Source organism: Lontra canadensis, unplaced genomic scaffold (assembly GCF_010015895.1).
Source record: "Lontra canadensis isolate GAN:19392208 unplaced genomic scaffold, GSC_riverotter_1.0 scaffold72, whole genome shotgun sequence".
NCBI classification, from domain to species: Eukaryota; Metazoa; Chordata; class Mammalia; order Carnivora; family Mustelidae; genus Lontra; species Lontra canadensis.
Window position 1 is genome coordinate 3,548,513 of NW_022631066.1, and position 24,825 is coordinate 3,573,337.

General features: G+C 36.9%; 1 protein-coding gene across 13 annotated transcripts in view; it reads right to left on the reverse strand.

Moving 5' to 3' along the window:
- The window catches only part of MLLT10 (MLLT10 histone lysine methyltransferase DOT1L cofactor), a 233,834-nt gene that overhangs the window by 139,989 nt on the left and 69,020 nt on the right, over positions 1 to 24,825 (reverse strand). For all 13 annotated transcript variants that reach the window (XM_032880843.1, XM_032880840.1, XM_032880839.1 and 10 more), the window contains one exon: positions 8,853 to 8,962. In XM_032880843.1, the coding sequence (XP_032736734.1) occupies positions 8,853 to 8,962 (110 nt within the window). The remainder of the gene's footprint in view (positions 1 to 8,852; positions 8,963 to 24,825) is intronic.

Sequence of the window (24,825 nt, forward strand, 5' to 3'; positions counted from 1 at the left end):
CTCTCTGCCTACTTGTGATCTCTCTCTGTCAAATAAATAAATAAAATCTTTAAAAAAAAATCTTTAAAAATAAAAAATAATTAAAATAAAATAAAATAAAATGCTTCCTTGACTCTGAAGAACACAAGTCTCTACCATCAAACACTTCAAAAAAATCTCTATGTTGCCCCAGTCTTCACATTTCTTAAAAATTATTAAAGGGGGGGCACCTAGGTGGCCCAGTGGGTTAAAGCCTCTGCCTTTGGCTCGGGTTGTGATCTCAGGGTCCTGGGGTCGAGCCTCACATCGGGCTCTCTGCTCAGTGGGGAGCCTGCTTCCTCCTCTCTTTCTCTGCCTGCCTCTCTGCCTACTTGCGTTCTCTGTCAAATAAATATATAAAATCTTTAAAGAAAAAAAATTATTAAAAGGTAACTAACATAAAGGGGCATCTGGGTGGCTCCATCAGGTAGGTGTCCAATTCTTGGTTTGGCTCTGGTCATGCATGGTCTCAGGGTCCTAAGATCAAGCCCCATGTCAGGGTCCAAGCTCAGTGCAGAGTCTGCTTGAAATTCTTTCCCTCTTCCTCCCTTTTTCCCATCCACCCAACCCCAGGCTTACAAGTTCTTTCTCTCTAAAATAAACAAACAAAATCTTTTTAAAATAAAAAGGGTAACTTAAAGGTAACATATACCATTCATTGTTTATTACAAAATGTGTATGTCCGTGAAATGAAGCACTGATTGATACAACCTGAGAGGTCAAAACATTTTTTAAAAGGGGGGCGCCTGGGTGGTTCAGTGGGTTAAGCTCCTGCCTTCGGCTCAAGTCATGATCTCACGGTCCTGGAATCGACCCCCACATCAGGCTCTCTGCTCGGCAGGGAGCCTGCCTCCCCCTCTCCCTCTGCCTCCTGCTCTGCCTATTTGTGATCTCATTCTCCCTGTCAAATAAATAAATAAAATACTTTTAAAAAATAATTAATTGATTAATTAATTAAAAACAGAACCTGGTGATAAATGGTACAAAAACTGGCTATTATACATTTAGGGACATGTAGAAAACTTTACAACATAATAAGTCAACACAATGAGTTCTCTGCAATTTAGAAACACTACATAGATATTCTAGAAAATTTCCCTTCCTATCATTCACAAAGTTTTCTTCTCTTTGTTTGTTGGTTTGTTTTATTTCTTCCTAAATCCCACTATGTTTCACCACATAAAATTATTTATTATTTTATGAACTTGCTACCACCTTCCCTTTGTACTTACTACACTAATTTATGTTTACTTTCTGTCTGGAACTATTATTTAAGCCTTTTTCCACAGGTCAAATTCCTAGTTATTCTGCAAAGTCCTTAATCTCTTTGTATGCTTTATTCAATTCCTTAGGCAAAAGTAATCCCTCCTTTTCATTATGTTCCATAATACGCCATTCACATTTATTATTATTACGGGTATCTCCCATTTTTCAAAAGTCTGTGCTATGCTGCTTTGATTTTATAAGACTTACATTAATACCGGTTTTGCTAACTAAAAACAATCCGAAAAGGATTTTTGCTTTTATGAAAAAAGGCAAAAAGGGAAAGTGGTGTTCAACATTTGCTTTGCATTGAGGCAGCACACACCCAGAGCAGCATGAATGGCACTGCCAAGCTCCTTCCCAAGAACTACACTGAGCATCTCCACATCAAGCCTCCAGAGCTTTGAACTATGTCTGTAACCATCTGTGCTTGGTCTCAGTTTATTTTGTGCCTTTGTTACACCGGTGAGTCCTAAGGTATCAGAAAAGTTTAAGAAAGGTTATTTTTTCAATCTGGGAATGCTCAAAACTTTTTCCATATAAATTAATGGTAACTGCTCTCTCAATTTTATACCAATTTCAGCTTAGGAAAGGTTTTACAGGAATGGTTTACTTTTGATAGCTGCAGAAACCTGTATTTATAACATATATTATTACTATTTTCGTACGTTATAAATGGAAGAGGCAGAGGGAGAGGGAGAAGTAGACTTCTCGCTGAGCAAGGAGCTTGACACAGGGCTTGATCCCAGGACCCTGAGATCAGGACAAGCCAAAGGCAGATGTTTAAGTGACCGAGCCACCCAGGCGCCCAACCATCTTTCTAAATCAGAGTGGCATATGGAAAAAACCCTGCATTTTATGCTTCTTTGAATTCCCAGTGTCTAGCACAATGCTTGATATAAAATAGGTCCACAGTAAGAGACCAATACATTAATAAATACTCTTCAACACTCTTTACTACCATCCACTAAAAAATGGTGTCTTCCAAAACTCAACAATCCATTTTCCAATTGTTCCTATCATTTCAGAATTACGTGCCTATTAGCTACCCTGAATAATCATGAACAGAATATTATTATGCTTTTAAGGTTAACTATACAAATCAATAACCATAAAAATCCAAGAAACAGGGAAGAGAGCTGACTCATGAGCTGCCTCATGAGCACTGAACCGTGCCAGCCTACTTATATGTGGGATATAGCATAGCACTGTAAATATATCTTCTGACTTTTTTTTTTAATTAACATATAATGTATTATTAGCCCCAGGGGTACAGGTCTGTGAATAGCCAAGTTTACACACTTCAAAGCACTCACCATAGCACATACCCTCCCCAATGTCCATAACCCAACCACCCACTCCCCCACCTGCCCCCCCGCAACCCTCAGTTTGTTTTGTGAGATTAAGAGTCACTTATGGGGGGGGGCGCCTGGGTGGCTCAGTGGGTTAAGCCGCTGCCTTCGGTTCAGGTCATGATCTCAGGGTCCTGGGATCGAGTCCTGCATCGGGCTCTCTGCTCAGCAGGGAGCCTGCTTCCCTCTCTCTCTCTCTCTCTTTCTGTCTACTTGTGATCTCTCTCTGTCAAATCAATAAATAAAATCTTAAAAAAAAAAAGAGTCTCTTATGGGGGGCGCCTGGGTGGCTCAGTGGGTTAGGCCTCTGCCTTCGGCTCAGGTCATGATCTCAGGGTCCTGGGGTCGAGCCCCGCATCGGGCTCTCTGCTCAGCGGGGAGCCTGCTTCCTCCTCTCTCTCTGCCTGCTTGTGATCTCTCTGTCAACTAAATAAATAAAATCTAAAAAAAAAAAAATTAAAAAAATTAAAAAATTAAAAAGAGTCTCTTATGGTTTGTCTCCCTCCAGAACTCATCTTGTTTAATTTATTCTTTTCCTACCCCCCAAACTCCCCATGTTGCTTCTCAACTTCCTCATATCAGGGAGATCATATGATAGTTGTCTCTCTTACGACTTTAATAGTATTTTCTTTTCTCTAGCTTACTTTACTGTACGAATACAGTATATAATACACATAATATATAAAATATGTGTTTATCAACTAGTTTTTGATAAGGCTTCTGGCCAACAGTAGGCCACCAGTAGTTCAGTTTTTCGGGAGTCAAAAGTTATACATGGATTTTTGACTGCGGAAGAGTCGACATCCTTAATTCCCACATTCAAGGGTCAACCATATAGCACCCTCATATAAGGAAAACTATAAAATGAGCTTGATGGAGAGAAATACCATGTTTCCAGAAGTGAAGATTCAATATTATAAAGAGATCAATTCATCCTCAAAACAATATTTCACTGTAACAAAACTGTATTTTGTTAGTCCTAATGTTATCTGGAAAAACAAAGACGTAACAATATTTATTCTACCATGTACTAAAATGTACATAAAGCCGTAATAATTTAGAATAGGTACTAGGGTAAGAATAAACAGATGCAATAATGGAACAGAAAAAATGTCAAAAACAGCGAAGAATTTAATGATGATCAAAACAGTATTTCGTTTCTTTTTTTTTAAAGTGATCTCGGGGCACCTGGGTGGCTCAGTGGGTTAAAGCCTCTGCCTTCGGCTCAGGTCATGATCCCAGGGTCCTGGGATCGAGCCCCGCATCGGGCTCTCTGCTCAGCATGGAGCCTGCTTCCTCCTCTCTCTCTGCCTGCTTGTGATCTCTGTCAAATAAATAAAATATTAAAAAAATAATAATAATAAAATAAAAAAAAAATAAAGTGATCTCTATACCCAGTATGGGGCTCGAACTCACAACCCTGAGATCAAGAGTCATGTACTCTTCAAATTACTCTGTAAAACACAGATTATTCAATAGTGTTGAAAAAGCTGACTATGTGGAAGGGGAAACTGTAGACACATATGTCTATATTTGATACATATGATAAAATAAACTCTAAATGTATAAAAGATTTATATCTAAATAGTCCATTCTTCCTTCTTCTTTCCCTTACTCCTTGAGTACATTAGTCTTAGAGCCATAAGATGGGTCCAAGCATGGCAGCATCCACGCTGGGGAAGTGGGGAAGTCTAACACAGGTGTTAAAGCCCCAGCAAAGTAAGCTCCCATAAGGGTGCTGAGGGTAGGGTGGTGGAGTGCCAAAGCCTAAGCAAGGTGAGGAGACCAACCATTTGAGAGAAGAGAGAGGGAGCAATGACTAAAGCTGAGTATCAAATCCCAAAAATGGTGGAAAGGGCAGCCAACACAGGGAAGCAACAGCAACCCAGAATGAAGTGTAGAATCCAAACAAGGTTAGGATGATTGCAGCATTAGAGTATCGTAGCAATCCATCTGTTAATACAAGAGAGACTGATCAAATAAGTAAATTCATTGAGGATAATGGGAGTCAGGTTTTTTACTGTTGGGATGAGAGTCATAAACAGGAAAAGAAAAATTTTATAAAACAAACCCTGCATTGTTGGATTCAATTTGGAGAAATTACTAAGAGTTTATGGTTCTAGCTCTCTATATTTAAAAATACATATAGATATGTTATATCTATAATATATATTCATATATTGAATCAGAAGTATCATTCATTGTGACCTCACAGACTTCAAAATATAGAAATAAGCACTGAAAAAATATTGATGTGAATGTGTATATATCTCTGTATGTATATATGTGTGTGTGTGTGTGTATACACACACACACACACACACACACACACACATTTATTTCCTAGCTATTCCCACTGAGAGGGCCTGGGATTAGCAATATCCCAGTAACAGTAATCACACTTAGTGGGACGCCAGGGTGGCTCCGCCAGTTAAGCATCTGCCTTCGGTTCAGGTCATAATCCCAGAGTCCTGGGATCAAGTCCCGAATCGGCCTCCTTTATCAGTGAGGAGCCTTCTCCCTCTGCCTGCCACTTCCTCTGTATCTCTCCCTCTCTCTAATAAATAAAATCATTAAGAATAATCCTTAAAAATCATCATCATCATCACACTTAGCCCCCACTTTGGTTTCTAAAAGAAATCAAGACTCCTTGGAGAAACAGGTGATGATTCCAGGGCTAGGGATCATCAGGAATGATCCAAGATGAGCCTGGGAACATACTGCTGTGTCCAAATAAAGAGCTCACAACATACCAAAACACACAGAAGCCAGCTTGAAGATAGATGACAGTAATGGGGGAATGACTCATTAAAATAAAATAGTAACATGGGGCGCCTGGGTGGCTCAGTGGGTTAAAGCCTCTGCCTTCGGCTCGGGTCGTGGTCTCAGGGTCCTGGGATCGAGCCCTGCATCGGGCTCTCTGCTCAGCGGGGAGCCTGCTTCCCCCTCTCTCTCTGCCTACTTGTGATCTCTCTCTGTCAGATAAATAAATAAAATCTTTAAAAAAAAAAAAATAAAATAGTAACACATAAGTCCATATTAGTCTATACTAATATAAACAGATAAACGGGACACAGAGAAAGTTACTCCCTAAGGTGGAATGCCATCTGATAAATGCAGAACAAGTGGCGGAAACAGAAAACCACCACTTGCTATCAATCACAGTAATAAACTAAGGCAAGAAATAACAATGGATACAAAAATTAGTGAGTAAAAGGCACAAGGAACAAGATATTTATATACAAACTACTTCCTCACAAAAAAAAAAGGAAAGAAGATTAACTTCCCAGTGAAGAAACCTTACAGACACCACCTTAATCAAGTGATCAATGGGAAAAACTGAAATCATGTACCACCTGACAGGATGCAATGAGAATAAGGCATCACTTCTGTGATATTCCTGCCAAAATACAAGATCTAAATTTAATCATGAGGAAAATCCAAATAGCAGAACATTCAACAAAATAACTGGCCTGCAATCCTCAGAAGGATCAAAGTTATGAAACTGAAGGAAAGACTGAGTTACTACTGAAGATTAAAGGAGACTTACAATACAAAGTACAATCTGTGATCTTTTTGCTATAAAAGGCATTACTGGAAAAATAGGGGAAAACGGGAATGAAAATCATGGAAATGATGAGGTCGGTGGATTACAGCAATAATGAATAAAAGTTAATTTCCTCTTTTTGATGACAGTACCCTGGTTATGCAGGAGAAAAAAGTCCTTCCTTAGAGGAAATGCAAACTAAAGCACTCTGGGGGATGCCTGGAGGGGCCTCAGCAGGATAAGTGGCTGCCTTTGCCTCAGGTCATGACCTCAGGGTCCTGGGATGGAGACCCACATTGGGATCCTGCTCAGTGGACAGTCTGTTTCTCCCTCTCCCTTTGCCCCTCCCCACTCCACTCATGTTCGAGCTCTCTCTCAAATAAATAAATTAATTTTTAAAAATAAATAAAGCATTCTGGGATGTCACCATATATTGATAAATAACTCTGAAAAGGTTTACAAGAGGAAGAGCTCTTTGTACTATTAATGCAACCGTTATGTAAATTTAAAATTACTTCAAAAGTAAAAGGAAAAATACTTAAAAATATGAACTTGATGAACAATAAAGGGACTTAAAAATACGAACTTGAAAGTACTAATAAAAAATTTATACATTATCACAGAGAAAAATTTTCTTTGTGTGGCATCAAAAGCAGAAACAATAGAAAATAGCTCTGTAAATTATATAAAAAATGTTAAACTTCTCAACTAGAAAAAAATAACCTGCTAAAATACCATAACAATAAAAACCATGAAGACATAATGAAAGTTAAAAAGCAAATGTTAGCAAAAAAAAAAAAAAAAAAAAATGTTAAATTATGGTAAACAGCATACACAGCAAGTATACAAGACAAAAGAAAAAAATCTCTAATATAAAAAACATTTTGTAAGAAAAAATTTTTAAATACAGTACTAAAATGAACAAAGAGGTATTCAAGGTCAATTAGTAAACATGAATAACATTTTTTAACTATAAAATATTTAGCCTAATATTTTTCACTAAAACAAATAGTGAAGGGGGCACTTGGGTGGCTCAGTCAGTTAAACGGCTGCCTTTGGCCTAGGTCATGATCCCAGAGTCCTGGGATCGAGCCCCATGTCAGGCTCCCTGCTCAGTGGGGAGTCTGCTTCAACCTTTCCCTCTCCCTCTGCAATCAGGAGCTCTCTCTTTCTCTCTCTCTCTAAAATAAATAAGTAAAATCTTTTTTTAATTAAATAAGTAAAAGAACAGCAAAGATTGTTTTAATGGTAATACACAGTACACTTAACAGGATGTAAGGTTATGAGCAACCTCACATATTACTCATGTGTATAAATTTCAAACTGTATTTCAGAGGACAATTTCATACAATACATTTACAGATGTTTCCAAAACATTCACAGCCTTTTTTTTTTTTAAGATTTTATTTATTTATTTATTTGATAGACGAAGACCACAAGTAGACAGTGAAGCAGGCAGAGAGAGAGGAAGGAGCAGGCTCTCCGCAGAGTGGAGAGCCCAATGCGGGGCTCAATCCCAGGACCCTGGGATCATGACCTGTGCCGAAGGCAGAGGCTTTAACCCACTGAGCCACCCAGGTGCCCCTATTCACAGCCTTTTACACAGAGATTCTATTGGCATATACAAGCCAAAGCCAAAGCCAAAGCCAAACGAGGCCCTTCAAAGTAAGGGATTCCTTTGATGAAATTAATTTATCAAAACTAATGACACTCTGTATTACATGCTAACTATCCACTAAAAATAATGGCAGAAATCTAACGGATACAGAAAGATGTTCAGGGTTGATAAAGTTTCAAAAACACACAACAGTATAAGAAATATAAACCATTTTTTTACAAATACTATATATAAAAATGCACACAAAAAAATCTAAAAGGATCACAAAAGACAAGACTTAGGACAATTTCTGTCTTGTATTTTTCCGTTTCCTATATTTTAAATTTTTAAATATAAATATTAATAATCTACATTATAAAACACTTAACACAAAAATATTTGAAACCTTAGAACTGATGATACCTTTTCCCCACAGAAATGATATTAAATGGTAACACTATATTTAAAGACACACTGGATAAAACAAAAGTCACCTAACACACAAAAGAATGAAGAAATAATATTTATGTACTAATCAATACAAAGATACAGGGTGAAAAAAAAGGCAAAGAAAATTAAATTAAGTTTTTAAGAAAAAGCCAACAACAAAAATCCTATCTTGAGGATAGAAAATAATTTGGGAAAGGAAAAGGAGCAAGTAATATTCTCTAACGATTATTTTTAAGAAAGGATATTTTATATCATAATAAATGTTATACCAAATAATGATTAATTCAAATTTAATAGAATCTTTATGTTTGAAAGAATATAAAAACCAATAACTTCTAAAGGACAAATCTATGAGAACTTAAATGTCATTTAAATGTTAAAATACTGAATATCTAGGTTAGCAAAAGGTATATAGTTTTCTTTGTTCTCCTATGACTTTAGAACATATTTTAATAATTGTAGTTTACCATTTAGTAATTATACTTTTTTTCAAATCTGATGGGAGGCATATGATTTAAAATTTTTAATGAAGGCCTATAATAAAACAAAATACAAAAAAATCCTTTATAGTTCCCAGCTTTAGAACAATTATATTCAAACATCAATAAAATAATATCTACTGTACCTTATTGTAACGATCATGTGGAACAGACTGTAAAACAATTGGTTCCATTGTAGAAACATTGGCAAACTGTACCTCTGGAATATACAGGGCACAAACCACATGAGCCCAACCTAAAAATAAATAAAAGTAATGTCATTTTCCAGTTTTCAATAAAACTTTTTGAAACATAAATAAAATCATTAACTTTCTAAAGAGATCCTTTAAATGCCTATGTTAAGTAAATGCACAACAAAACATGAGCAAATTCTCATTACTGACTGAATATTCAAACCACTATTGATAAAGCACTCAATCATTTCTCCAGGATAGTAACACAAATAAAACATTTTTAAAATTCAATCAAATGCTAACACTGATACTTCTTATAAGAGTACACTAAATAATTCAAATCAATATTATTTCTTGAAAACCACTTTAAAAATAAGATAAAATAAGGGGCATATGGGTGGGTCAGTCAGTTGAGCATCTGACTCTTGATTTGGGCTCAGGTCATCATCTCAGGGTCATGGGATTGAGCCCCACATCAGGTTCCACGCTGGGCATGTAGCCTACCTGGGATTCTCTCTCTCTATCCCTCTGCCCCTATTCCCCCTTTTCAAAACAAAAAAGGAAAATAAAAATTAAAATTTTGATATTTTAATCTTAAATATCAGTAATAAAATTTTAGATTTTGTTAATGTTGATACTTTAAATACTAGTACTAACATTATTTTACTATTTCAATTTTTATTTAAAATATTTTAATAATTGATATTAAATATTAAAGCTTAATTTTTAAAAATGTGTGAAGTATCAAAAAGATGTGCTAATGAGGAATTATTGAGCCAAAACTGGAAAAGATGAAAGTCCAGGGAGGTGAGTACAGCTTTTGGCCACTTTTGCCACCCAAGAGTCATCTGCCTACTTCAGAGAAAACCAGTAAAAAAAGTGAAAGGAGGTTCTGACAAACTCAGAAGGCCAAAAGAACAGGGACCTACCTAGGTCCATCAGACAACTGAGGGAAAAGGGGAACTAAGAAGCTCCAACCCCCTTCCACCCGAAACACTGAAGGGCTACAAGCCAGAATAATAAAAAGTACATGGACCCTCAAAGAGACTGCACTAAGGCTTTGATCATCTCAAACTCTAAAACTGGACTCATGTAAGACTAAATTACAAATGCCCATAGGCACCGGAGAGAAGCAAATATACAGCCTCTCTGAAGGAAAACAATGTAATTTGGACTACAAATAACTACTGTTGGTTCATTACCATTTTCAGCAGAATAAAAAGTATGAAACACATAAGAGATAAAACAACATAAATGAAAACCAGCAGAAACAAGAAAATCAAAACAGATCTGTATTTTGGAGTTTCAGCCACAGACATTAAAATAAGTATCCTTATTACATTCAAATACATACAACACGAATTGAAAATTTCTTCCAAGAACCGAAAACTATAACAGTAAACCAAAAATCCCAGACGTAAAAATAAAAATTTGTTAAAAATCAATGGGCAGAGGGCATCTGGGTGGTTCAGTCAGTAAGGCATCTGACTCTTGATTTCAGCTCAGGTCGTGACCTCAGGGTCATAAGATTGAGCCCTCCGTGGAGCCTACTTAAGGTTCTCTCTTCCTCCTGCCTTCCCTCCCCACTTGTACACATGTGCACTCTCTCTCTCATTCCAAAAAAAACAACAAAAAAAAAAGTGGGGGGGCGGGCACGCCTGGGTGGCTCAGTGGGTTACGCCTCTGCCTTCAGCTGAGGTCACGGTATCAGGGTTCTGCGATTGAGCTCCACAGTGGGCTCTTTGCTCAGCAGAGAGCCTGCTTCCCCCTCTCTCTGCCTGCTGCTCTGCCTACTTGTGATCTCTCTGTCAAATAAATAAATAAAATCTAAAAAAAAAAAAAATGAATGGGTGGGATTAACAGCAATTTAGACATAGATGAAAACAGAGTTAGAGGGCAACAACAAAGTAGGTCAGAAGAAAATATATAAAACATTAGCACTTTGGAGTTCCTTCAGGCCAAGACACAAGGAAAGGAACTGAGGCCAAGCTCAGGACACTCCCAAAGTTCAGAAGATAAGGTGAAACCAAGGCCGTGAAAACTGGCAGGTCAAAATACCACAAATGAAAGTTCTTCACATAGAGAACAAACACACAGACAGAGATACACAGAGAACACCACTCGATATTAAAGGAGAGTACATATGAGTGAAGAAATTACCTGAAGCTGGAAAAAGAACCACCCAGAAGAATTAAAGGAAAGAGTATCCAGCAGACAAAAAGAGCCAGAAATATGGCTTGGTCTCCCTAGCCAGACTAGAAAAACTCAACTTACAGGGCATTGGTTATGTGAACACTCAGAATGATCTTGCCTCAGTAGCAGGAATAATTTACCCTTAGACCAAACACTGCTCTAGACCCAACTAATAAATCATAAGAGCAAGAAGCTGTAAGGATCCATTTCCAAAGAACCTAACTGTATCTCAGAACAAACCGAAGAAAATTTAAAGGAAGGCAAAAATATCCAGATTTATGTCAGCAAAAATAGTGGAGTAGACAGCTCCAAAAGCACATTCCACCAAGGAAATATCAAAAAACCAAGCAGGACCCGTCAGAACCAACTTTGTTACAATTCTGTTAAAGAGAGTAAAAGGTTTGCAGCAACCAAACACTAATAAGAAAAAGGCAACCTGGGGCGCCTGGGTGACTCATTTGTTAAGTGTTTGCCTTCCGCTCAGGTCAAGATCCCGGGGTTATGGGACTAAGCCCTGCATCAGGCTCCCTTCTCAACCGGAAGCCTGCTTCTCTCCCTCTCCCACTCCCCCTGCTTGTGTTCCCTCTCTCACTGTCTCTCTGTCGAATAAATAAATAAAATCTTAAGAAAAAAAAAAAAAAAGAAAGAAAGAAAGAAAGGAAGGAAGGAGGAAAAGAAAAAGGCAATTTAAAAATGGTAGGAAAACTTTGGAAATTTTTATTTTCCTTTAACCCATGCCCACCCCAGATTCAGCAGAAGTCTTAAAGAGAACTCATGGGGCGCCTGGGTGGCTCAGTGGGTTAAAGCCTCTGCCTTAGGCTCAGGTCATGATTCCAGGGTCCTGGGAGGTCAGGCTCTCTGCTCAGCAGGGAGCCAGCTTCCCTTCCCCTCTCTCTGCCTGCCTCTCTGCCTACTTGTGGTCTTCGTCTATCAAATAAATAAATAAATAAAATCTTAAAAAAAAAAAAAAAAAAGGACAGAAATTGAGTTTCCAATGTGGAACCCTGGTTCTCCATTCCATAGGTTCAGAGAATTAAGTACAGACACAGAAGATATAAAAAAGATCCACAGTAAACAACTGCTCAAACAAAAATAGTAAGAATTCGTTGTAGGGTTTATAATAAAAATAAACATGACAATAACCACATAAAAGCCAAAAAGAAAGAAATGGAATTATATGATTTTGAGGATCTTATACTACATTGAGAAATAGTATAATAATATCACTTGATGGTAAACTATACTGAGAAAAAGATGTGAACTTTAAGCCCTAGACAATGACTAACACAACATAACAACATTTATGGCTAATAACACAACAAAGTAGAAAAGATAGAATCATAAACATCTCAAAAGAAGGCCAAAAAAAGGGAAAGGAAAAAAAAAGAGAGAAAGAGAAAAAGAAAGAACAAAAAACAAATGGAGCAAATAAAAAACAACTATTGGGTCCCTGGCTGGCTCAGTCAGTAGAGCATAGGACTCTTGATTTTGGGGTTGTAAGTTCGAGCCCCAAGTAGGGTGTAGAGATTACTTTAAAAAATAAAATCTTGGGACGCCTGGCTGGCTCAGTTGGTTGAGCAATTGCCTTCAGCTCAAGTCATGATCCCAGAGTCCCAGATCGAGTCCCGCATCAGGCTCCCAGCTCCACAGGGAGTCTGCTTCTCCCTCTGACCTTCTCCTCTCTCAGGCTCTCTCTCGCTGTCTCTCAAATAAATAAATAAAATAAGTAAAATCTTTAAAATAAATAAATAAATAAAATAAAATCTTGGGGCACCTGGGGGGCTCAGCGGTTAAAGCCTCTGCCTTCAGCTCAGGTCACCATCCCAGGGTCCTGGGATCGAGCCCTGCCAACAGGCTCTTTCCTCAGTGGGGAGCCTTCTTCCCCCTCTCTCTCCCTGCCTGCCTCTCTGCCTATTTGTGATCTCTGTCAAATAAATAAATAAAAATCTTTAAAAAAAAATAAACAAAAATGAAATAGAATAAAATAAAATCTTAAAAAATATAAAGAACAAGTATCAAGATGACAGATTTAAATATAACCAATCACATTAAATGTAAATTAACCACCTCAATTAAAAGACACAAATTCTTGGAATGAAGATAAACAAATGGACAACAAGCACATGAAAAGATGCTTAATGTCACTAGTCATTAGAGAAATGAAAATAAAAAATAAAATGAAATATCACTTCATATTCACCAGGATGGCTAAAACCAAAAGGACAAACATTATCAAGTATTGATATCGATGGGATGTAGAAAAATACAACACCTAATGCAATGTAAGTGGGAATGTAAAACGGTACCTCCACTTTGGGAAACAGACTGGCAATTTCTAAAACGGGTAACAGAGTTAACACATGACCCAGGAATTACACTCCCAAGAATAATCTGAAGAATGAAAACCTATTTCCACACACAAAAATATTGGAAACAAATGTCCACAGCAGTACTATTTGTTCATAGCAGTATTATTCAAAATAGCCAAGTGAAAACAACCCAAATATCCATCAGCTGGAAAACATGGTATACCGATACACTGGAATATCATTTAGCACTTAAAAAAAATGAATTACTTAAACATGTTGCAACATGGACAAATCTGGAAAATAGTACACTAAGTTAAAGAACCCAGTCACAAAAGACCACATATTCTATGATTCTAGTTATACAAATATCCAGAATAGGGCAAATGGACACAGAATAGGTTAATAGTTGCCAAGGTAGAAGTGCTTAGGGGAAATAGGGGTGAATGCTAATAATGGTAACAATATGTCTTTTTAGCTTCATGAAAATGTTCTAAAACTAACTGTGAGGATGGCTGCACAAGTTTTTGAGTATTTTTAAAAACATTAAATTGTATACTTTAAATAGATCAATTGTATGATATATAAATAAAGCTGTTATATAAAAAATTAACAATTAAAAAACTCAATTTTTTAAATGGGCAAAAGATTTTTGAACACAGACATCATCAATGAAAATAAAAGAATGGCAAATAACCACGTGAAGAAGAGCTCAAACTTACTATTCATTAACGAAATGAAAATTAAAAGCAGACAGATACCACTCCGCACCTATTAGAATGGCAAAAACTAGAAAGAGTGACCATACCAAGTGTTGAGGATGTAGAGAAACTGGAACTCTCATATGCTGCTGATGGGAATGCAGAATGTTATTTTATATATATAACCACTTTAAAAACCAGTTTGTCAGCTCCTTAAAGAATTAAACATGCACTTATCATTATAAACTAGCCATTTATTTCACACCTAAGTATTTATCCAAGACCAAAAAAGATAATGATTATAGAAAATATGTACTTAAATGTTAATAGTAGCTTAATTTGCAACACCTAAAAAATATAAACAGTAAACTGCTATATCCATACAAAGGAAAAACAGTGAACAAAAAAAGGAATAAACTACTAATGCATGTAACAACAAAAACAGTCTCAAATATTTACACTCATGGAAATTAGCAAGACAAAAATATTGTCTGTGTATACTATATATACATTCAAGTGTCTAAATACACATGCATACATACACATATATATTCCACTTAAATAAAACACTAGAAAAATACAAATTAATCTATAGTAATGGAAAGCAGATCAATGGTTACCTGGGACAAGGCTGGGGAGAGGAGGGCTGGTATAGATATAGTACAAAAGAGTAAGAAAAAAGTTTTCAGAGTGATGGATATGTTCACTGCCTTAATTATGGTGATGATTTCATGGGTATATACATAAGTCAGAATTTAACAAGTTGTTCACTTTAAATATATACAATATACTGAATGTCAATCACATCTGAATAAAGTTGTTTTAAGTATTTTTTTAAAGACCAAAAATCCTAAAAGGGATCCCAATCCAAATTTCAATTTATATTAAATGTTAGTCAACGTTGTTTTAAGTATTTTTTTTTAAAGAACAAAAATCCTAAAAGGGATCTCAATCCAAATTTCAATTTATATTAAATGTTAGTCATTTATACACAACAGTCAAGGCAGAGACTGAGAGGGACACAGTCCATAAAAAAAAAAAAAAAAAAAGGCCATACTACCGTTTCCTGCCTGTAAGAGACACACTTTTAATAAAGACTGTAAGTTTAAAGCAAATAAAGCAAATGGGTGGGAAAATTATATATGATGCTAACAGTAAGAATATGAAGGCTGAAGTGATTATTTTGATGTCATATAACACTATAAAACAGAAACTACACAGCTAAAAAGGGACATTTCCTACTGATAAAAGAATAATTCATCAGAAGATCCAACCATAAGAAGAGTGCCTACATCTAATAATGACACCTTAAAATACATAAAGCAACACCTGACATTATTAAGAAACACACATCATAACAGATATTTAACATACCATACTAGGAACTAACAGATTAATTAGATCCTTCCCAAATATCAGTAAAGACATAAAAGAGGTTGGAATGCCTGGGTGGCTCAATCAGTTAAGCGTCTGACTCTTTATTTTGGCTCAGATCTTGATCTCAGGGTCGTGGAATCAAGCCCCCAGTTGGACTCCATGCTCACTGGGGAGTCTGCATGAAATCCTCCCTTCCCCTTTGACCCTCACACCTCCCACTAAAATAAACAATCTAAACAAAACATATGGGGCACCTGAGTGGCTCAGTCATTAAGCATCTGCCTTTGGTGTAGGTAATGATCCCAGGGTCCTGGGACGGAGGCCCACATCAGGCTCCCTGCTTGGCAGAAAGCCTGCTTTCCCTTTCCCACTCCCCATACTTGTGTTTCTGCTCTCGCTGTCTCTCTCTCTCCCCGTCAAGTAAATAAATAAAATCTTTAAAAATCTTTAAAAAGGCCACCTGGGTGGCCCAGTGGGTTAAATCCTCTGCCTTTGGCTCAGGTCATGGTCTCAGGGTCCTGAGATGGAGCCCCACATCCGACTCTCTGCTCAGCGGGGAGCCTGCCCCCCCCCACCGCCTTCTCTGCCTGCCTCTCTGCCTACTTGTGATCTCTCTGTCAAATAAATAAATAAAAAGATCTTAAAAAAAAAAAAAGACCTATAAAAGAGCTCAAGAGTATCAGCTACCTTGATCTGACATTTTTTTTTTAAGATTTTATTTATTTATTTGTTGAGAGAGAGAGCACAAGCAGGGGGAGCAGAGCAGTGAGAACCAGGCTCCCACTGAGCATGGAGCCCAATCCAGGACTGAATTCCAGGATCCTGAGATCATGACCTGAGCTGAAGGCTGTCACTTAACCAACTGAGCCACCCAGGCGCCCCGATCTCAAATTTATAGAATACTATCTATATCCAACAACAGAATAGACGTTCTTTTTCAAAGGCATATGGTACAGTCAACACAAATTGTATGCTAAGCCCTAAAATAAGTCTTAGTGAATTCTAAAGGACTAAATCCTCTATGGAGTGTAATCAGTGACCACAGTGAAATTGAATTAGCAACCAATAATAGATACCTAGAAAAAACAAACCAATAAATGCAAAATAATATACTCCTAAATAATTTAAAAGTCAAAAATAAAATCACAAGGGAAATTGGAAAACATTTTGAACTGAATGGCAGTAAGTATACAACATACCAAATTTTGTGACATGCTGAAAAAGCGGTGCTAGCAGGGCAACTTACATCTTTATATTCTTGTATTATAAAAGAAGATCTAAATTCAAAGACCTAATATGCTACCATAACAAGTTTAAAAAGAAGAGCAAAATATACACAAAGTAATTAAAAGAAAATAGTAAAGATAAGAGGAGAAATCTATAAAATAGAAAACAGGGAGACAACTTTAAAAATCAATGAAGCCAAATGTTGTTTTCCTAAAAGAGTAAACAAAACTAACAAGTTCTATAAGTACTGGTCAAGGAAAAAACAAAAAACTGAGAATACAAATCACCAGTATCAACAATAAAAATGAGGTTATCACTACCGACACAACTGATCCAACAAACATTAACAGGAAAATAATACTACAAACAACATTATTCCGACAAATTCAACAAGTTACATGAAGTAGTCTACTTCTTGACACAAGAACAACATAGGAGCATCTCTACACCTACTTTTCAAAAATAAATTTATCAAGCAAATTCCCAGAAAGGTTTCACTCTAACACCAGAAGGTTTCACTGATAAATTCTATCAAATATTCAAATGAAAAATAACACCTTTTACATAAATTTAATCATTTTTTAAAAATCAGCCCTTACACAAGAAATCTGACAAAACCATTACAACTTCTAAAGAAACAGAGAATTAAAGTACATGATACCAATAAGATGTCTGTCAGAAGTTGTAAAATGAATTCAGTTCCCTAACAGTTTCACAGGGTTCATAAAGAAAGTAAAAGCAGGGGCGCCTGTGTGGCTCAGTGGGTTGAGGTCTCTGCCTTTGGCTTGTGTCGTGATCCCATGTCCTGGGATCGAGCCCCGCATCGGGCTCTCTGCTCAGCAGGGAGCCTGCTTCCCCCTCTCTCTGTCTGCCTCTCTGCCTACTTGTGATCTCTGTCAAATAAATAAATAAATCTTAAAAAAAGAAAGAAAGTAAAAGCATGTATTAATAGAGGGGTTAGAACAGAATGATAAAAAGTTATCTAAGAGAAACCTCTACACATCTATTAAAATGACCAAACTCCAGGCCACTGACAACAAATGCTGGGAAGGATGAGAAGGATTCTCATTCACTGCTAATGGGAGTGCAAATATGTAGTCACTTTGAAAACATTTTGGTGGTTTCTTTAAAAAACTAAACATACTCTTACCATATGATCAAGGGTGTATTCCTTATTGTTTCTCTACCCAAAGGAAATAAAAACTTATATCCAGACAAAAACCTGCACATGGATGTTTATAGCAGCTTTATTCAGGACTGCCAAAACTCAAAAGCAACCAACATGTCCTCCTATAGGTGAATACATAAATAAAGTGTGGTACAGTACATCCAGACAAACCAGAAACCAGCACTAACAATAAATGAGCTGTCAACCTATAAAAAGACACAGAGGAAACTTAAGTGAAAGAAATTAATCTGAAAGGCTACATACTGTATGATTACAGCTATATATAGGACATTCCAGAAAATGCCAAACTATGGGGAAAAAAAAAATCAGTGGTTGCCAGGGATTAGAAGAGAGGGAGGGATGAATAGGCAGAACAGAGAGGATTTTTAGGGCAGTGAAAATGATGCCCTAAACTGTATGATAAAATAATTACAACACTCTGTGATTTTTTTTTAAGATTTCATTTATTCATTTGACAGACAGAGATCACAAGTAGGCAGAGGCAGGCACAGAGAGAGGAGGAAGCAGGCTCCCCACTGAGCAGAGAGCCCGATGCAGGGCTCGACCCCAGGACCCTAGAGATCATGACCTGAGCTGAAGGCAGAGGCTTTAACCCACTGAGCCACCCAGGTGCCCCAATACTCTGTGATATTTTAGGCCACTATAAATTTGTCCAAACATACAAAATGTACAACACCAAGAGAGAACCCTAAAGCAAATAACAGACTTTAGATGATATAAGGTTCATCAATAATAACAAATGTTCCAATCTGGTAAAGATGTTGATAATGAAGAGACTATACATGTGCAGGAACAAAGGGTATACAGAAACCCAACTTCTGCTCAATACTGCTGGGAACTGCTCTAAAAAATAAAGTGTATTATTTAAAAAGTAATCCAAAAGAAGGTAAGAATGAAGAGAAAAATAACATAAAAGTAAAAAGACTGGCGCCTGGGTGGCTCAGTCCATTAAGCGTCTGCCTTCAGCTCAGGTCATGATCTCAGGGTCCTGGAATTAAGCCCCATATCAGCTCCCAGCTCAGTGGGGAGTCCGCTTCTCCTGCTGCCTCTGCCCCCAACTCAAGATCTCTCTCTCAAAAAAATAAAATCTTTTAAAAAAAAGTAAAGGGACAAATAGAAAACATTTAGTAAGATTTAAATCCAAATCCAAATATACACAGACACACAGAAATGAAGACAGGCACACACCTACACACATACATTAAATGTAATACACAGACAAAAACGTTGGACTGGTAAAGAGCAACTATTTACCAGCTAACAAGAGAATTCATAAAACTTAAAACTAAAAGAATATACACCATTTGAAAATAAAAGCTAGTAGAAACCTAACAGTTATGTTAATATCAGCTGAAACAGACTTTGAGTGGTATTCTACAATGATAAGAAATCGAATTCATGGGGCACCTCAGTGGCTCAGTGGGTTAAAACCTCTGCCTTCGGCTCAGCTAATGATCCCAGAGTCCTGGGATTGAGCCCCACATCAGGCTCTCTGCTCAGCAGGGAGCCTGCTTCCCTTCTCTCTCTGCCTGCCTCTCTGCCTACTTGTGATCTCTGTCAAATAAATAAATAAAATTTTCAAAAAAAGAAAAAAGAAAGTAACTGAATTTAGGGTTGCCAGGGGGAGGGGAGTAGGGAGAGGTTGGTTGGGTTATGGACATTGGGGAGGGTATATGTTACGGTGAGTTCTGTGAAGTGTGTAAGCCTGACGATTCACAGACCTGTACCTCTAGGGCAAATAGTACATTATATGTTGTTTTTTTTTTAAAGAAATCCAATTCTTAAAGAAAAAATTCTAAATGTGCATGCACCTAATAACATCATCAAAATACATAAGGCAAAAACTGAGACTACATAATGACAATGTGAAATATTAACATATCTTCAGTAAATGACAAAATAAGCATTCAACAGAACTGCAAGGTTATAGATGATCATAACAATGCAAATATCAAATACAACCTTATGGATATATATAAAACACTGCAATAATCCAAGACTACAGATTATAAACCACATATACAATTCCTTTAAAAACTGACCATATCAAGCCATAAACCAAGTCTCATTTAAAATCCCATAGGACTGAAATCAAAGACCATGTATTCTGCCAAGATTAAATTCAAAACTGATAATAAAAAGAGAAATCCTCATGTATTTGGAAATTAAACAAACCTCTTAATTATGAAAGGGTCAAAGTAGTAATTAAAAAAGAAGTTTAGGGAATCCTGGTGGCTCAGTGGGTTAAACCTCTGCCTTGGGCTCAGGTCATGATCTCAGGATCCTGGGATCAAGTCCTGCATCAGGATCTCTGCTCAGCAGGGAGCCTACTCCCCCCAGACCCCCCTCCTGCCTCTCTGCCTACTTGTGATCTCTCTCTGTCAAATAAATAAATAAAATCTTTTTTAAAAGGAAGTTTAATTTTAATGAAAATTATATCTAAGTTAGAGGTAAGTTAAATTTCTCTCCAGAAACACACAATTTGAAAAGTATACACTGGAAAGCCTGCAAATTAATGACCTAAATAAATTTCCATCTTAAAATTTTAGAAGACAGCCAAATACAACTCCCAAGAAAGCAGAAGGAAATAAAAATGTGTTTGGAAATTCTTATCTTCTGGGGTGGTTTTTGTTTGGAGGGGGGCTGATAGTCGCTCTTCTAAATGGGTGTGCACTGATGTCACTGTGGTTTTAATTTGCATTTCTGTGTTGATTAGTAATGTTGAACATCTTTTCATGTGCCTGTTGGTCATCTGCATATCATCTTTGAAGCAATGTTTATCCATGCTCTTTGCCCATTTTTAAATAGGTTATTCGATATTTCTGTTGTTGAGTACTAAGAGTTCTTTATATATTATCTCCCATTCTATTGCCTTTTCAATCTACTGACTGGGTTCTGTGATGCACAAAAGTTTGTAAGCTTGTGTGGTCCCACTTGTCTATTTTTTCTTTTTCTATTTTTATCTTTTCTTCTTTTCTGGCCTATGTATTTGGTATCATATCCAAGAATTCACTTCCAAGCCCAAAGTGAACATGAAGCTTTCTCCATGTTTTCTTCTAGAAATTTTATTTTGAGTCTTATGTATCTAAATCTTTGATCTACAATGAGTTAGCATTTGTATATGGTGTAAGATTAGAGTTCAAGTTCATTCTTTGGCATGTGGATATCCCATTTTCCCAACACTATTTGTTGAAGAACCTGTCCTAACAACTAATTTTACATGTTGATTTTGTATCCTGCAAATCTGCTTTTTTTAGTGCTAAAAGTTTTTCTGTGGAATCTTTAAGGTTTGCGACAAATACAATCGTATCATCTGCAAACAAAGATAATTTCACCTCTTCCTTTTCAGACTAGGTGTTTTCAATGTCCTTTTCTTCCCAAAGTACTCTAAGACTCCAATTAACATGTTGAACAGTCATGAAGAAAGCAGGCATTCTTGCCATATTCCCTGTCTTAGAGGGAAAGTTTTGTCATTAACTACTGAGAATGATATTAGCTATGGGTTTTTCATATATGGCCTCTGTATATATGTTAAGGTAGTTTCCATCCATCCAAGTTTGATAGGTTCATTTATCATGAACGGGTGTTGCTGCATCAATGGAAATTAAATGATCATGTGGGTTTTGTCCTTCATTCTGATAATATGGTGTATTACACATTGATTGAGTTTAATATGCTGAACTATTACATTCCAGCAATAAATCAATCATATACGATCCTTTTAAGGTGCTGCTGAATTCAGTTTGGTAGCATTTTGCTTAGGACTTTTACATCCATATTTATCAGGGATACTGGTCTATAGTTTTCTTTTCTTATAAAGCCTTTGTCTGGTTTTTGTTCTCAGAATAAGCTTGACCTCATAAAATGAGCTTCAATGACCCCTCTTCAATATTTTTGGAAGAGTTTCCAGAGAATCAGTTCTCTGGGGAAGCCATCTGATTCTGGACTTTTCTTTACTGGGTTTTTTAATACTGACTCAATCTCCTTACTAGTTGTTGGTCTGTTCAGATTTTTATTTCCTCATGACTCAATCTGGGTAGGTTGTGTGTTTCTAGGACTTTATCCATTCTTCTAGGTTATTCAACTGTTATCAAATTATTAAATTCTCTAATAATCCTTCTTATTTCTGTGGCATCAACTGTAATGTGCCCCCTTTCCATTTCTAATTTTAATCACTTCTATACTTCTTTTTTCTTAGTTTTGCTAACAGTGTGGAATATAAAAAATAAATAAAACATGAATAAAGCAAAAAGAAAAAAAAAAGCAGAATCAGATCTATAAACACGGAGAACTAACGGCTGCCAGAGAAAAAGAGAGAAAATGGGTAAAAGGGAGTAGGAGATACAGGCTTCCAGTTATGGAATGAATAATTCACAAGAATAAAGGGTACAGCATAGGGAATATAGTCAGTTATGGTGACAGTAGCTAACACTCAAGATGAGTACAGCATAACTTACATAGAATTTGAATCACTATGTTGTACACACTGAAACTAATGTAACACTGTATGTCAACTATACTTGAATAATAAAATAAATGACACCCATGCTATGAAAAAAATCAGCTAACAATTTTGTTCCTTTTTTTCAAAAAACAACCCTTAATTTCACTGATTTTTTTTTCTATTGATTTTCTATTCTCTATTCTATTTATCTCCCTTCTAATCTTTTATTTCCTTCCTTCAGTTTGCTTTGTGCTTTTTCTTTTTTATCTAGTTTTCTGAGAAGTTAAATCAAGTTGTTGATTTAAGATCTTTAAGTCATAGCCAAGAGGAGGGCAAAGTTGCATAAGGTACAAAAAGGGAACAAATGTTATAAGATTAATTATGGAGGGGAGCCCGGGTGGCACAGTAAGTTGGGCATCCAACTCTTCATTCTGGCTCAGGTCATGATCTCAAGGTCATGAGACTGAGGCCTGTGTTGGGCTCGCACTCAGCACGGACTCTGCTTCAGATTCTCTCTCCCTCCCTCTCTGCCCGCCACCCCCACACACACTCTCTCTCAAATAAATAAGTAAATCTTTTTACAAAATTAATTATGGAAGGGTTGGCAGGGGTAGGTTCACTTAGTTCTGTAAACAATTTGGAGAGGTAAATCTGCCTTTAAATGGGCAGGGTAATTGGCAGGGTGACCAAATGGAATGAGAAAGTGGAGTTTAGATATCCATGTTGGGTTTTTTGCTTCCATAGTGTCTTTTTTTTTTTTTTTTAAAGATTTTATTTATTTATTTGATAGACAGAGATCAGAAGTAGGCAGAGAGGCAGGCAGAGAGAGAGAGAGGAAGGGAAGCAGGCTCGCTGCTGAGCAGAGAGCCCGATGCGGGGCTCGATCCCAGGACCCTGGGATCATGACCTGAGCCGAAGGCAGAGGCTTAACCCACTGAGCCACCCAGGCGCCCCCCATAGTGTCTTTTTTAAATTGAAATATAGTTGACACATAATGTATACATAGTTTTAGGTATACAACATAGTGATTCCACAAGTCTATACCAAATGTCCTTGTTAAGTTCATGTACCTATCACACAAGCAGATGATGTGGCAAGGAACTAGATATTTATGAATCCAGAGTTCAAGAGAAAAGAAAAAGTTAGATATAGATGTTTGGGTGCTATCAATGTATATACCACAGATGTTATTAAAAGCCATAATACTCAGTTAAGTTCATTCCAGAAGTAAGTGCAGAAGGCCTATACCCTGAAGCACTCTAATATTTAGAGGTCAATGTCTGCAAGAGCAGAGTGTGGAAAAATACAAGGGGCAATCAATAAGGTCGAAGAAAAGAAGAGTGCTGTCCCAGCAACAAAATGAAGTATTCAAGAAAGAATGATCAAAATCGTCAAATGTTGCTAAAGATGAACTAACATGGGACTTGAGAACTGATTCATCCACATGGAGATCACTGATTACTTTACCAAGAACAGGCCTTGGTTGGGGTGCCTGGGTGGCTCAGTCGTTAAACATCTGCCTTCGGCTCAGATCATGATCCCAGGGTCCTGGGATTGAGCCCGCATGGGTCTCCCCACTCAGTGAGAAGCTTGCTTCTCCCTCTCCCGCTCCCCCTACTGTGTTTCCTCTCTCGTCCGCTGTCAAATAAATAAAATCTTAAAAAAAAAAAAGAATACAACTAGTTCTTTTATGTTTTTCTTTTCATTTTATTTTTAACTCTAATATAGAGCTTACTATGCAATAGGCCTTACTCTACACGCTTCACATACCTTATTAAAATCTCATAACCCAGTAGAATATACAATATTAAACACATTTCATATACTTGGAGAAAACTGTAATAAAGAAATGACAATTCTAAAATTTATATGTAAGAATGATGTTCCAAGACTACTCAAGCTCCATCTGAAGAATAACAAAGGGGCTCTTACCCTCTTACCCTCCCCAACTTGAGAGCTCTTACTCTCCTTGACTATGAAGTTGATTTTCAACACAACAGCCACAGTGACCATGTTTTAAAAACAAAACAAAACAAAAACAAAAACAAAAACAAAAACCACCTGTTTTAATCAAGTCATCCCTCAACTCAAATCACCCCAATGGTTTAGGAACTTATCCTATGTAACACCAAGTTATTACAGTGACTTTGCAAACCCTACAAGACCTATGTCCACCCCATCCTCCAATTCATTAATCTCGGGTCTCTTTTCAAATGTCTTTTTTTTTTTTTTTTTAGATTTTATTTATTTATTTGACAGAGAGAGATCACAAGTAGACACAGAAGCAAACAGAGAGAGAGAGAGAGAGAGAGAGAAGGAAGCAGGCTCCTTGCCGAGCAGAAAGCCTGATGTGGGACTCGATCCCAGGACCCCGAGATCATAACCTGAGCCGAAGGCAGAGGCTTAACCCACTGAGCCACCCAGGTGCCCCCAAATGTCATTTCTTCAGTGGAGTCTTCCCCAATCACTTTACTTAAATTTTCAAACG